A 15,721-nucleotide genomic window follows, 5' to 3' on the forward strand; every position below is an offset into this window, starting at 1 on the left:
ATCAAAAATATTTTTTCTTTTTAACTTTTTTTATTAAAATAAAGAAAATTTTGTATATAACACTAGGTCAATCGACGAAATTAAAATTTATATCTAATATTCTTATTATTTACAAATCGAGCTCTTATAATTTAATGAATATATGAAGAAAATATTATATTAGATCTATTAGTTAATTATAATATTTTAAATAATTAGGAGATGCAGAGTGATAATGAGTCAAAATTTGAGGGAACAAACTATATTTAAGCCTATTAAATAACTAATTAAAAATTTTCTTTATGAGATTAATAAATCTTACAACTCTTTTACCCTAAAATACTCTCAAATTATAAATTATAAACCTATTTAGGCTAGAATTGCTAGCAATATTGACTTTGTTACTATTTGTTAGAAAAAGAAGAGAAAGGCTCTTTCCATACACTACTAGAATAAAAAAAAATATTAACACCAAAGCACTTAGCTCTAGCAACACATATGCCTAAGATGTGCAATAATATAAAAAAATATAAAAACCTATACATTGTTTGGTTTGAGGCTAAGCCCCGAACTCAATTAGTTAGTCTTAATTTTTTTAGAGAGTAAACTTGGTTATATATGAAAAAGATTAAAAAAATATTTGGTTACTGAACCAGTTTAAGAGTCTCTAAACTAGTTCAAGTTGGTCCTTAAATTCAAAAACAAATAAGACAGATAAATAGTTATAAGCATAACAACAATACAAGATATATGTGGTTTATAAAAAATGAGGTTATGCCCATGCACATGAAAGAATAATAATTTCACTATTAAGAATACGAGACACAAATAGAAGGATTTTACCGCTCTACTATAATGAGGGGCATACAATAGTTCTAAAAGAAAAATATGCATATGTTTTTTTTTCTTTTGTAGGTAGAGTTTTATTTAGTTGGCCTATCCCCTGAAGGGGGAACAGGCATCGATTGAGAGCCGGATACAAAGGTCTAAGGGAATTAGGTCCTTAGGGCCCACCAAAACTGGTCCGGACTCACATTTACCTCGCTTTGCTACCTAGTCGGCAACGAGGTTTCCTTCACGAAATATATGCATTACATAATAGTTTAAAAAAAAGTTGAATAACACTCTACATTTAGCAACTAAACCACGGAACTTGCACAAACAACTTACTTTCCGCCTTTAAGATTTGAATTTGCTTGAGTGAGTTGGACTCAAATATTAAGCCCACTGACCAACCGGAATCCAAGTCTTAAGGTCCATCCCTCGGTGAGGATTGTTGAGTCTCCCTGCATGGGCTCCTATGCAGCTTTTAGGAGTGCACCATCTGTCGTCCTGAGGACCGCACCAACCCCTCCTTGGTAGTCCCCCTTCGAGAAGGCATCGTCGACATTCACCTTAACCTAGCCCTAGGCCGGAGCTGTCCAAGTACACCGCCGTCGTGCTCTAGTTGATCGACTTTTCTTGCACCCCGATTAGAGTATTCCTTCGCTAGCTGGGTCGCTCACTGGACAACCATTCTCAACTAGTCCCCTACATCTCTAAATGCCCTCTCATTTCTATATTTCCATACCATCCAAAGGGTAGCCACAATGATACCTTTGCAACCGCATCCTTTTGTTGGTCTGAGTTCCACACCTTGCATAACCAATTGGAATCTATCCTGCTCTCCCATCTGGTATCCCAACTATGATAAACAGTCATTTGCTCCCATACCTCTTTAGCGTATCTGCAGGTGAAGAACAAATGTTCAATGCACTCTCAATTATGCATATGCTTTCAAAGTGTTTATTAGGCTCTATCTTCAACTAAGCATGGAGATCATGGACTAACAAGAAGGTGTTGGAAAAGTCAATTAGAACAACATTCTTAATACCAAAGTCGAGGATCTTTATGAAAAGATTTTTAAAAACTTTAATCAATTTATTAAACAGTTATTTTTTTTCATGCTTTCTATGAATTTTATAAGAAATCCCAATACCATTTGGGGACAGATATCAAATCATTTCATATGACACACTACTTTCTAACAAAATTACAATTTACATCCTACATTTTCACTATTTGTAAATTAAGTTTTATAATTTAGTGAATATATACTAAAAACACATTGGGTTAGATTGAAACTAACACCGTGAGAATATTATATTAAGTTGATATATTTTATTTCTAAAATAACTAAAATACACTTATTTCAAAAATGATTATAATGCCCTTAATATAACTTAGCTGAAGATATTTTCGTGATTTTTTGGTATAGTTAATTTAACTAAGATATTTAGTTAAGTTTAACTAACAGATTTAACAGTAGGGTGTTTTCTACATATATTCGTCAAATTATAGGGCTCGATTTGTAAATTATAAATATGCAGGGTGTAAATTACAACTTTATTAAAAGACAGGGTATTATATGCAAATTTTTTTATTTTGCATAATTTAGAGTTTAGTTTGAAGAACACTTGACCTTACCCTTGAGTTTTGATAAACTCCTGCCAATTTTATTATGCCCCCTATCTCGACAGTTTTTTGAAAACACAACGACCGAGACTAATAGGCTTGGGCTCGCGGGTCCGATCTCTCTCTCGCTCAAATAGTTTGCCCTAGGAGAAAGAGAGGCAATACTTTCTCAGGCAGCAATTTTTTAATTTATTTCTCTGTTATTATATTAGTATTATTAATTATTCAATTAATTTTTTTAATAAGATTTTCGCAAATCAAAGTTTCTTTGAAATAAAATAAATTTGACACTCCAATCATTCACTAATTGTTATATCTTTTAACAGATGGCCCCAGAGAGTAGACTAACAAATCTATCTCCTTTGCACAAGAAGAAAGAACAAGAGAGAAGAATCCTTCATTTCCTACCATCTCTCTAATATTTAGATACATCCAAACACTCTTAGACATACTAATCCAAATCATGAGTTAAATAAATCCAAATCATGGGTTAAATAAATCCAAATCAATAAACTCACTCTATGAGTTTACTGAACTAATCTAAATAAGTACATAGTTTGATTAGATGAGTTTGATATCACAAACCCAACATAATAAAACTTTTTGACCTCCTTTTTGGTTTCAAGAGTTTTTGACCATGACGCCTTTTTAATTCAGTATTACTGAAACAAAAATGCTAAACCCATCGGCATTTTTATCGCTAGACAATTTTTTCTCCTTAATTGCTAAAGGATTAAGTTAAAATAATTTATATACATAAAACGCTAATCAGTTCATCATTTTAGAACTAATATTTTTGCTTAGGGATAAAACGCTGATTAGTCCAATAGGACTACAGTAAATTAGATCTCATTTAGTAATAAATTTAAGAAGTAGTCTATTGATTAAAAGAAAAAATTAGAACAGGGCTAATTCGGTCAAAAACTCTAAGTTTCAATAGAAATTCTGAAATTTCGAATTGAAATATCTCAAATAATATCTACCAGTCAACTATAACTCCATAACTGTAACTATCACTACTATGTTTGTAAACTAAGTATATTTTCAAAACCATTAAAATAGCTATATTTTTCAAACTATTAATAGGACTCACTGTTACCCATAATGACTCAGCTTGGCCCTTCACACTAACAACAAGAATGAATCGCTATTCAAGATAACAAAATTAAATTATGAGTTTTTAATTAGCACTAAGAAGGGTTTGTTTTGAACATGCCAACTGCTACCTCATAAGTTCAAATATAAAACTATTTTAATCTTATTAATATTTTACATAAGTTATAAAGTGTTAAGAAAAATTTCAGGGTTTTATTCTAAAATTAAAATGTTGATCCCATAGGCATAGATATAAACTATAGAGCTTTATTATATTACAATCTAATAAACTAGACAAAATAGTAGATTCAAATTCAAATTCAAATTCAAATTCAAATTCAAATTCAAATAAATGTAAATCAAATCTTCTCAGTCTCTTTGAAAGTCCTACACAAAATATTGAAAAATTTAGTATTTTTTTTATTAGACTCATTTGTTTGTAATTAACTATAGTAATAAGTTTAGAAGGTGAACTATTAAGGTACATAAGTTTGTCACCTAGTTTGGTGAAAGACTCTGGAATTGCAACTAGAAACAACGAAAACGAATCGCAGCTAGGACGGATAGCGATTAATTTAGGTGGTAAGCAACCAAATATATTCCTTTAAATAGTTTTAAAAGCTCGCCTATTTTGTAAATGTTTAAAAGTAACACCTAAACTGTTAAAAAGGATTATAACTACCTGTCACCTTTCAGAGTTGGGCACATCGAGAAGAACACGATCATCCAAGCCGTACATTTCCAATGCCAGGTAGGATCCATCCATTGGACGGCTAAGATTCATGGAATCAAGATCCACGCAAAAAGTCCTTGCCAAACCCATTTTGCCGACGGGAAGGGTATTTGCGTCATTAAACCACCGCTTCTCTCTCTCTCTCTCTCGGATTAAAACGGAAACACATGAATAATTTTATTAATAGAATACGTCGTCTATTCGTCTCTCATTCTCTCTTTACTTCGATAGGAAGATTCCCAATTTTTTTTACGATATTTTTTTGCAATTTCCTTCTTCTCTCGTCGTCTCCGCCACGATCTCGTAGTCTCCATCTAGGGTTTTGGTTTCCCGAGGTCGGAGTTGGGTTAGATTCGAATGGGGGCGGTGCCGTCGACGCCGCGGCGAGGGGAGCGGCCGCCGGAAACAGCGGAGCACGTGATCGCCGCCTTCGTGGGGGCGAAGTCGTACCCGATCTCGTCGGAGTTCTGGAAGCAGCTGCTTGAGCTCCCTCTTACCCTCCAATGGCCGCGCCACCGCGTCCTCCAGGCTTGTCATGCCTTCGGTTGGTGTTCCCTATGACCTCTTCCCCTTGGATTTATTGAAATGATTGGTTCTTTGAGGTCAATTACTATGATTAGAGGTTTTAAGCACTAAAATCTGAGACACATTTATGATATGTGACAAGATATGCCTTGATTGTTTAGGAGTCATGCTTCCTTCTAAACGCTTCGTCATATTCATGCAAGAGATTCAATTATTTGGCTAAGTAAGTTCTGTTAGATAAGATTTCCTTAGTTAGACTCACATGCAGGGCAGAATTATTACAAAGACACCTCCTTTCGGCTTTCTGCATCTTGCTGGATTGTGAATAGTCTTGTATACTAGTGTTAGCAGGAAGGTGATTTGATTTGAAAAGAACATTGTTCTAGAGTGCCATATATGAACTGGCATATGGTTATATGATACTTGGAAGCCCTCTGTGACCGGATAGGACTTGTTGGAGCATTATGTATTCAGTAATCATAGACTTTAGCTACATTGTTTGCAATATTTAAGTAACAGATCTTTGTATGGAGGCAAATAACTATAGTCCATATTTTTACGAATTCAGGTAGTTTAATATGGAATGTGTATGCATCTGTATATGCACCTAAATACTGCATATGCACTGTGTACTCTCCTTGCTGCCCAAATATTATGGCCTCGTTTTATAAAACTCGTGGAATGAAAAACTACATATGAGAGGGATTTAATAGGACTTATCAAATGGCCAATAAAGTTGATAATAAATTTCAGATAAGAAGCTAAATGAAGTATTATGAGGCTATAATCCATTCTCCAAAAGGTAGTGGAGATCATGCATATGAGAGAATCTTGGGAGGTGGCATGGAATACCTTATCCAATATGGTATATGAAGTTAAAATTTATTCCTTTTGCTAGGGCAAGGTCTTCCGTTTTCCAACTTTTCACACAATTTACTTAGATTTGGGAGAGATCAAGTGTTGTGGAAAATAGCTATTAGATTGCTATCCTTACCTTCATTTGTACTCCAGTAGAATAGAGGAAATTCTTTTAAGTTCAGATTATTAAGGCCTCATGCATAGTGTTATATCTCTTTTTTATCCTCGGTTTAGATGAGAACTATATTTTTTGTGTTTGGTTGCAATACTAGGACAGAGGGTTGCAATACCTATATTTTTTGAGAATTTTAACTGTGGTATTGGTTATACTAGATTTAGTGGTATTTGGCTACAAATCATGAATAAGGACTCCCTAATTCATAAATAAGGGTTCCTTATTCTTCAACCAAACGACGCCTGAGTTATTGTCTTTTTTTTTCCTATTGATTCTTATTTATTGATAAACGCTTGATCTCCTAAGTAGAAAACAGTTTCATTTTTCCTTTTTTCTCTAGCTTAGACTGTGAGGTTAGAACTTCATAACCCTTCCTATCTAATTTCACACTAATATGTAGAGGTCATGTGCCATATAAACAGCCATTGCTAAGTCATTTCTTTCATTGAGTCTTCTAAAGTTTGGGTACTCATTCCCTTGTTTTGAGACTGTACTGTCCATTATGTTTAACTAGAACTTGATTTCACATGTATGTTAGTACCTATCTTTCCTTTCCAAAAAGAATACCTGAAGTTGATAAAAGTGAACAACTGGCTCGCTCTTGCCTTTGAAGAAAAAAAGAACCTGAAAGTTATGCCAATACAAGGAACTAGAAATATTTGTAATGAAATAAGATCCCTAAAAGTGGTTGATGGGTCTCTCCCTCAAGAGCATTTTCCTATGTCATCTTTTCCCAGTGTAATGTTACATGAATTTCTGCCATTGCTGCTTTTGTCACCCCTAGAGAAGAATTATCTTATTGCAATATTCTCTTCTACCTATTAGTATTGACCAATGCTAATACTATTTTCTTTCTTGTGCCGGTGCAGCTCAGAACAACTACCACACTAAGCATCTTGCAAAGATTTTGATTCATTTGGTTTGGTGTTTACAAGAAGTTACAACATCTCCTGGATCCTCTACTGTATATAGGAAGGCTGTGAATGCTACATACATATCATCTGTATTTCTTAAGTTCATCATCGAAAATGCAAAAAGTGACAACTGGGAAGAATTATATCTTGACATTGATAAAGATGAGAAGGGGATGGAAAAGTTTCCTGCTGGTAATTGATCCTCTTAGTTTACTCTTTTATTGCATTTTGTGTAAGGTAGTTCAGATGATTATTGTTACTCAACTTGTGGTTCAGTTTTCTTGCAGGAACCATTATGTGGTTCTCCCTTTATTATGCAACAATTGGTTTCTGAAGAGAATCTAGTTCATATCTTACAGTTTTGCCTTTTCTATTGCAGGACAAAGTGTAGAGAATTTTGTGATGCGAGGCATACTCAGTTTTATTGGTGCATCAGATGTAAGGTAAATTAATGATCTTTAGTTAGGTCCTAGGTTATGAAGTTGATTCATTTGGTTTGCTTCTGAAATTTGGTTATGCTTCCTATGCAAGTCCTCACTCAAGCATCCTCCATCATGAGCTCCTGAACTTGGTATTGGTGACTATGTCAACACAGCTTTGTTCTGGACCATCCCCAGGACTGAAAGATGTGCATCCCTTCATTGATGCTGCCATGCTCCAGGTGATTACAGTTGCATACAATTTCTTTTAATCTTTATAACCATATGAAAAGCAGGTAGGCAAATCACTTCTTTTTATACAGGAACCTACTTTGGTAGCTTCCGTAGTTCGCAGACTTCTGTTAAGTTTTATAGCCCATCCACGCGTTCCATTCAATGACTCATCTTATTCCATTTTCTCTGAAGAAAGTGAACCTGGTGTTCTACAAAGGGTTGGTTCCGCAGCTGGTAATTTCCATACTTTTGTTGGCGTTGCTTTTGTAAAGTAATTTTCTATTCCTGTTTTACTTTTTGCCAATATATTATTTTTATCTTCTGCTGATTGCCTCAATATTTAATTCTAAATTTTCTACTTTGACTTTTTATTGGATTGCTCTATGGCATATGATCACCGGCTTTGTCTTATTCAATTACTATTATTCCTAACAATGTTGTGGAAAGTGGGTTGTCAAGCCATTGCCGAGCACGTGTGTGGTATGGTGGCACATAGTCATATGATTGCTCAAGTAACATTTAGATATTTACAAGATATATTATTATCTTGAAGACTGCTAACAACATAAAGATTACAAAAAGATGGGTAATTTGCAACAAAAAACTCTTCAATTTTTCTTATTTATCAAATTGCAATTTCAGGCATTTTTTACTGATTTAGCCCTAACAAATCTGAAAAAGACTACCGTGTCCTAAAAATATCGCGCATCAGCTATGTTATTTTATATGCATTAACTATGTAAAATGTACGCTTTAATTTTTAGAAAAATACGTATCGAGATTAAAAAAAAAGATGCGCATTACTTATGTAATTTATACGCATCGTCTATACAAAAGGTACGCTCTAATTAATACCAATTAGAAAACTAAAATGTTTTTTTTGCTGCAAATTACCCCAAAAGGACTCAATAAGATTAAAATATTAAGAATACAAGGTATAGTTATCACATGCATATGTGCATAGGTGGTCCTTTTGTGGTCACATATGCATATGCAGTCCATATATGCAGCTCATATAAGGTCCAACTACATAGAATGACTGCATAATGCTTATGCAGTGCAGTTATACCCGATGCCAACCCCTATGCAACTGCTTCCAAAGCTATGATTCCTTATTTGCCGATTTTTAAGAAAAAGAAGTAGAGTTGGTATAAGACAAATGTGTGTCTGCCCTTTGTTGCTTCAAGTAGGAAGCAACTTGTCTTTGCCGCAAATCTTTAATTGCACATACAACAAAAAGATTGTAAGCTCATTTACAAGAGTGGAACATCTGAGTTTCCTTTACATGATCAAAGGTAAACAATGGAGTCGATCCCTTTCTTTTCTTTTTCTTCTTGTGGAAGTATGTGTAGAACTGTAGATTTGGCAATTAAGTACTTCTGAGTACCTTTTTGCTTCAAGTAGGAAACATTTTATATTTTATAGCAATCTTTAAATGGCACATAATAATGTATGTTTGTAGGCTCAATCTTCTTTTTAGTGGGACATTTTAAATTTCCTTACATGAATAGTAAGAAGCAACACATTTCTGCATGTCTATCTGCTCTGTGTTTTTTTTTTTTTTCGTTTTTGTTGGTTAATATTCTAATTAGTCTTGATTTTGGCTTCTGCAGCAAACTTTGTACTACTGCCATATTACACTTTCAACTATCTAGTTAGTGCAACCAGTGAAGGTCCAAAAAGTCCACTAGCAAGTAACAGTCTACTTGTTTTGCTTATTCTCATTCACTATAGAAAGTGTATTTTGGTGGATAAATCCATTGATATTCATAATGTGGAGGGTGGTGATTCAAGTACCTATTTGAAGGACATTTCAACTTTTCATGACAACCCTTACTGCAAGGCACTAGAAAATGCTAAGGATATTGAATGTAAGACATTTTCACTGGATAATTTTTGTTGTTGGTTTGTCAAAGCATTAACATGACAGGGAAGTGCTACTGTACTTGCAGTTGATCGTGTTGATATTGAGGGAAATGCACAAAGTGGACCTGTTGTGAGATTGCCTTTTGCTTCCCTTTTTGACACTCTTGGAATGTGAGTATTAGGTTAAGACTTGCTAATTGATTGTTTCCAGGCTATTGTTAATATCAGCGTTCCATACTGCATAGTGAGATGTTCCTTGTTCATTATATGTCTACAGTTATGTTTTGCATAAGAGATGTAAATCGTCATACTATATAGTGCTATCCAAAGTTGTTATTTGAAAGAGAAAGAAGTAACCAGTTATGTCATTTTGTATATGTTAGCTGTGGCTTCTACAAGTATTTGGAACATTCATCTTTTGGCTATAGAGGAATTTGTTTATTTAATAGTTGTATATGACAAACAAAATACAATTTCTTAAGTTGCTTTTGCTCGTCGTGTATCATAATATCATATCTTCTTTCGACACGAGGCATAAATGGGTAGTAAGGCAATATTATTGGCATTGAGAATTTGCTCCAACTCCATATTGAATACTGACCTTTATAGTTGTCTACTTGTCTACTCAAACCAGCTGAAAGTACATGAGCGATCATCCTTATATTGCCTAATAGAAGGAACTTAAATAGTATGTACACACTGAAAACTTATACTGTGGTGATCAACATGGAACATTCTCACTAAAACACCAGAGGAATTGATTTTCCAAATAAATTAGTCATGCAGAAAGATCCATGATGAGCTGATATGTATTGCTGTGTCTGATAAGATGACTTGACAGTTGACAGAAATACCCTTTCCTGAACTGTATAAAGTTCTTGCAGAGAATATGGTTTTCTGGTAGAGATGATAGTTAGACAGATGGATTTTTACATGATGAGAGAACACATTATACAGAATGAATCTGGTAGTTATCATGAATTTCTGTCATCTTTTGAAAATAGTTTTACAAGAATATTGTAGTTAATTATGAAGTTCATCCTCCTCATTGCCATTTCATTAGATGGATTAAAGACCTTATCGGTATAATTGTTCAGGTACTTAAATGATGAGAACTCAGTCTTGTTACTCTATTCTTTGGTGCATGGGAACTGTGACTTTCTGGAGTATGTTTTGGTGCGAACAGATTTGGATACATTGGTATGTACATGGCTGAAGAAACAGCCTTAGTATTGTTGAGCTTCTGTTTTTTGTCAAGAATTGGAACTTCTTGATTAGTAACCTAACCATCTCCACTCCCAAAACTTTAGTACTATTGAGCTTCTGTTTTTCTACAAGAACTGAACTGCTTGATCAGGAACATTATAATCTCTATACCCAAAAAGAGAAAAGAAAAGAAAAGGAAGCATGAATGTAATTTTACTAGATGTCCATTCAGTCGGGCAAATGTTGTATCATTAGTTTTTGTTGTGAATTTTGATAGGTTGGATTCCCAGGTATGTTAATAGGCAGATTTCAGTAAAATAAAATTCATTATTGACTCTCTTATGCCCTCTACATATTTTCATTTGTGCATAATAGAACTATGATATCCTATTCTAGTCCTACATCTATTAACCTTTGAACTTAATCAACAGTTGATGCCTATTCTGGAGATGCTTTACAATGCATCAAGGAGGACATCTAATCAAATCTATATGTTGTTGGTTATCCTTCTCATACTTAGTCAAGATTCATCCTTTAATGCCAGCATACATAAATTGGTAAGAACTATTTACCTTTTTATAAGTTACATTATATGAGAAAAGGTATTTACCGGGTTACATTTGCAGATACTACCAAATGTTCCTTGGTATCAAGAACGCCTTCTGCATTATACTTCTCTTGGTTCTTTAATGGTTGTAGTACTAATTCGGACAATTAAGTACAACCTTTCCAAGCTACGGGTGAGTTTCTTTTCTTTTCCTTTTTTTTTGAAATAGAAAACTGAGTTACTTCCATCCATTCACCACATCTGCCCTGGTACTTCTGCAGATTCAGTGTCATGTCTACTATACCTATACGATGTATATACCTATATATGTGTATAGAGATTATTCATCAGGCATATGGACTGGTTGAGAATGGAACCTGGTTATTTTTCATTTCTTTAGATACCATCAGTAATAATTGTGCAATTAGTGGCAATCCAATTATATAATTTTTCTATACCAGATAATCCATTTTGGCTTGCTGGACACAGGGATTTGTCACGAATAACCAACAAATGCATTTGGCCGCAGAAGATTTGTACTTGTTTGATGTCTAGTTTTTTTTAATCTGTTATTTAATTGTGTGTTAGAGCACAGAAAGAAAGGAAAGTTTCTTAGTTATTCCTTCTTGAAATATGCAATATGCTAAATGTAGTTTAATTTGCCTGTATGATTGACTTGTCAGCTTAATCTGTAATGGCACATATATTCATGTGTCACTCTAATTGTTTGTTAGTATTGTGTGCTTGCTTCCTACTCCAGTTAATTCTTCTGCCATGATTCTTATATATATATTTATTTATATGTATGTATGTTCAAGTGACATTTCAACTTTCCACCGATGCCAAAAGGTTGGGTAACTGATTGGTGAATTATTCTTTAACTGAACCATCTTACCTTTACCTGTGAATATTTAACTATTTAAGTTTATCAGGAGCCAAGAGTTGATAAATTATAAAGATGATTATTATTCTGACACACTAAATTATGAATCATTTTTAGGATGTTTATCTTCATACAAACTGTCTCGCAATTTTGGCGAATATGGCTCCTCATGCTCATAGGTTGAGTGCATATGCATCGCAGAGGCTGGTTAGCCTTTTTGACATGCTCGCCCGCAAGTATGCTACCTCCATTCCCTTTTCTTTTACTTATTCTAATGGATTTTATATTTACAAAATATTATTTATGTATTTTTTTGTTGATATTCTCTTTTAGCTGTTATGAGTGAGTTCTTTTGAATCTGAATTTTTTGTCTGTTATGCTTTGTTTCCAGGTATACAAAATTGGCCGAATTGAAAAATGACAAGGCCCACAAAATTATGGCTGACCAAATTGAAGTGGGGAATGTAACAGATGATATGGTACTCTTATCTTGTTACCCGATTGCAGCATTCTTTTTGGCTGGGTGTTGTCACCTTTTACATACTTATGTTTTCTGAAGCAATGGATGGATTTCTTGCAGTCAACTGAGTTTCATATATATACGGACTTCCTAAGAATTGTACTGGAAATTATTAATGCAATTCTTACATATGCATTGCCTCGGAATCCTGAGGTATAACAATAGACAACTCGTTGATCTTCTCTACTGTGGGTTTATATCTTATACTTTAGCTGATATATTTTTGTGTTTGTAATAGGTTGTGTATGCAATACTGCACCGCCAGGAAGTATTTCAGCCATTCAAGAACCATCCACGGTTCAATGAACTACTTGAAAATATTTACACTGTACGATATCTCTGTTAAATGTCAATGTTATCTGGATGTTTATAATTTAGTTATTAGTCTCATTGGTTCCCTTACTTTTTCATTAATCCTATGTGCAACTATAGTTTAACGAATTTATCATGCAGGTGTTGGAGTTCTTCAACAGTCGCATGGATATGCAGCAATTAAATGGGGAATGGTCTGTGGACAAGGTTCTTCAAATCATTATAATAAACTGTCGTTCATGGCGTGGTGAAGGCATGAAGGTAAGGCACGTTTGAACTCAAGTTGACTGGATTTTTAAAAATTAATTTCCATCTCCAGAGTTCAAATTATCATGGTTACTCATCAAATATAGTATTTGACAGATGTTTACTCAGTTGCGCTTCACATATGAGCAAGAGAGTCATCCTGAGGAGTTCTTTATTCCATATGTGTGGCGACTAGTTCTAGCACACGGGTAATTGTTTTTAATATACGTATGTCATTTAGTTATGTATGTATAATGAATATTATTTTTATTATTTATTTAGTATGTAAAGCAGTCAAACTTATAATAATAGGGTTCTTTTTTGCTGTTTTTATTATGACCCGAAATGTTTAGGCTTTGCAAGTTTTCTGTCATTAGCATTCAACGTTTTTTAAACTACAGGTCTTTCCTGTTGTATATAGGAATTAAGTTTGAAATTAAATATTTTCAACAGTCTATAATTTGACAAGTCCTATTATCTAAAAAATCTTTGATAGCTTGACACTAATTGAAAATGCATGTTCCATGCTCATATATCAAATTTAAGAGATGGTATAGGGATCATAGGGTATTATCTTGGTCAAGATGAGCATTTAGATTTCATTTGACGTGTATCAAGATACTTAAGTACTTCTGCCATACCGAGATGTCAAATTATCTGCTGACATAGAAAAGTTACAGTGGTAAATCATTTTGCCTATTCTTTTGGTAGCTAATTTGTCAAAATTCTCAACTTTTTTAGGCATAAAAAAAAAATCAATCTTTTGAAATTTGCAATGATGACTTCGACAGGATTGAGAAAGATGGATCTCGTTGTATCTACGTAATCATAATGCTCATATACATATCTACATGAGATTGACAAATAGTGTTCTCGAGAACTTCTGCTTTAATGGGAGGTGCTCTGACAGGCACGGCATTAGGCATTATGAAGCAGGAGAACCAACAAGGTTTGTGGTTTATCATGGTGTAGCCTAGTTGCCTTCTTCATGGGGTTTCTTGTGTGAAAATGTTGGACAATGCACAAGCATGATGTCTATTTAAAAAATGAGAGTCAACCATGAGAGGGAACGCGTTGGAGGGGCGAGAGAAGAGAAGAAAGAGACAAAAGAGAAAGAAGATGATTGTTGAGGGAAAGAGATAATGGTTGTAACAGCAGAGGTCATTATGGGAAGTTGTACTTGTAGGTCCTATTTACGAAAGATTAATTGGCAAGTGTCAACTAGATGCTCTTCTTTGCTTTTGGAACCACTCTTTGTTTTCTTCTCTTTTCCCTATTTCTGTCTTCTATGATACATACATACATACATACATATATATATATATATATATATATAAATGCAAGTATACATTTGTTTAAACTGTTATATGACACATTGTTTTGTGTTTCTTTCTGAAGCAGTTTCTCTTTTGATCCTAGTGCCATAAATTTGTTTCCTGTGGAGATTCATGTTGATGTAAGTCCGTTAACTCTTCTTTTCTTCCTTTTTTGAGTTTTACATGTTAATTTTACTGGCATAGCTGTAAATGGAATAAGCTGGCATAGTTGTAATTGGAATAAGTGGTGAAGCAGGAAAAGTATAGGCACCCTTAATTTTGGATTAGAATTGTTAGTGTGTTCTCTAACAATGTGTTAAACTGCTAATATTGCTCATGGTTTACTTTTCCAAGAAGTGATCGAGTATATTCATGTGCTTTTGCTGCAATAACATGATGTGACCACCGGAGAGTAGTATAAGGACTTTTGCTATCTCTTACTGACGAGAGCTTGTCAAAATGCATATTAGAAAGCACTGTTGACATGGTGGCAAATCTGAGCTGGTAATGAAGTGACTCAGTAAATGTAAGTTAAGGACAGTTAGTTGGTCCCTGCATAACGCAATATGTCTAGGTTTTTCTATTGTTTTCTCTTTCTAATGATAGAAACTTTTTTGACAGAAAGTTCCTTTTGCGTTCTTGTTTGAATTTTAAACTAGTATGAGAGTTTAAAGGTGGATTTAACTTACTCATAATACGAACTTACGTTTTATTCAATTATCTGTGATGCCCTAGGAGGTAAGAGTGACCTACACTTCAGATTAGATCTGTGTCTGCTACACTTTAGATTAGATCTGTGTCTGTATCGAGATAACTGACTTAATTAGGCACTTTCAAAGATGCATGAAAGCGAGAGGGATCTTTTAATTCACTAGAACTCACTTATTATGATATTCAAGACCTAACAATGTTAATTAGGTTAATATGTCAATGGAAGTTTTGGCTTTTTAAGCCTGGTTATTTTAATCCGTCAAACAATGAGTTTGTTTTGTCCACTGTTTAGTTTCACAGATGATGTTATGCGATGCTATTTGGTTAACAAAGAAAAAGAAAAAGAACTCTACTTGACATGACATGACATTCTTTGTGCAGGAGACCCCATCAAGTGAACCAGTAGATGTGTAGGATCCTGCCTTCCACCAAGCAATGTATGAAGAAGAGTTTTGTTTTCCGCGCCTTGAGGCTGCTTGACAGTTTGCAGCTCAATGTACATAGACAGTAGAGATGTATTCTTGTCATTCTTTTATGTTAATATTACCTTTGTTCCGTGATGTAATATTCTAGGTGAGTGGACAAAAACATTTTGCTTATTAATAAATAGATCAATTTGTTTTACCTTGTTAACAAGTATAGCAATCATTCAGCTAGAAAACAAGCCCAAGCTTGCTTATATACGCAGTTTGCAGTAATCAGAATATGGCTCTTATGACGATGATATC

The 15,721-nt window shown here is 34.1% G+C and overlaps 1 protein-coding gene across 3 annotated transcripts; it reads left to right on the forward strand.

The window, feature by feature from the left end:
* Positions 1 to 4,443: 4,443 nt before the first annotated feature.
* LOC140796406 (uncharacterized) lies at positions 4,444 to 15,629 on the forward strand. Of its 3 annotated transcripts, XR_012110450.1 has the most exons (19): positions 4,444 to 4,805; positions 6,689 to 6,925; positions 7,113 to 7,176; positions 7,265 to 7,394; positions 7,476 to 7,620; positions 9,000 to 9,257; positions 9,339 to 9,423; positions 10,350 to 10,452; positions 10,890 to 11,015; positions 11,085 to 11,198; positions 12,006 to 12,124; positions 12,280 to 12,367; positions 12,469 to 12,561; positions 12,647 to 12,736; positions 12,862 to 12,981; positions 13,084 to 13,175; positions 13,758 to 13,915; positions 14,368 to 14,422; positions 15,375 to 15,629. XR_012110450.1 is itself a non-coding variant. In XM_073149444.1 (18 exons), the coding sequence occupies exons 1-18, from the start codon at positions 4,619 to 4,621 to the stop codon at positions 15,405 to 15,407; spliced, it is 2,142 nt and encodes a 713-aa protein (XP_073005545.1). In that variant the 5' UTR covers positions 4,444 to 4,618; the 3' UTR covers positions 15,408 to 15,629. The 3 variants fall into 3 exon arrangements, 2 of the variants coding, with proteins under 2 accessions (XP_073005545.1, XP_073005546.1); XM_073149444.1 differs by lacking the exon at positions 13,758 to 13,915 and having other exon boundaries at positions 14,365 to 14,422; XM_073149445.1 differs by lacking the exon at positions 13,758 to 13,915.
* Positions 15,630 to 15,721: the final 92 nt, after the last annotated feature.

Source organism: Typha latifolia, chromosome 10, assembly GCF_019914945.1.
Source record: "Typha latifolia isolate L0001 chromosome 10, TyphaL0001v2, whole genome shotgun sequence".
In the NCBI taxonomy this organism is placed as follows: domain Eukaryota; kingdom Viridiplantae; phylum Streptophyta; class Magnoliopsida; order Poales; family Typhaceae; genus Typha; species Typha latifolia.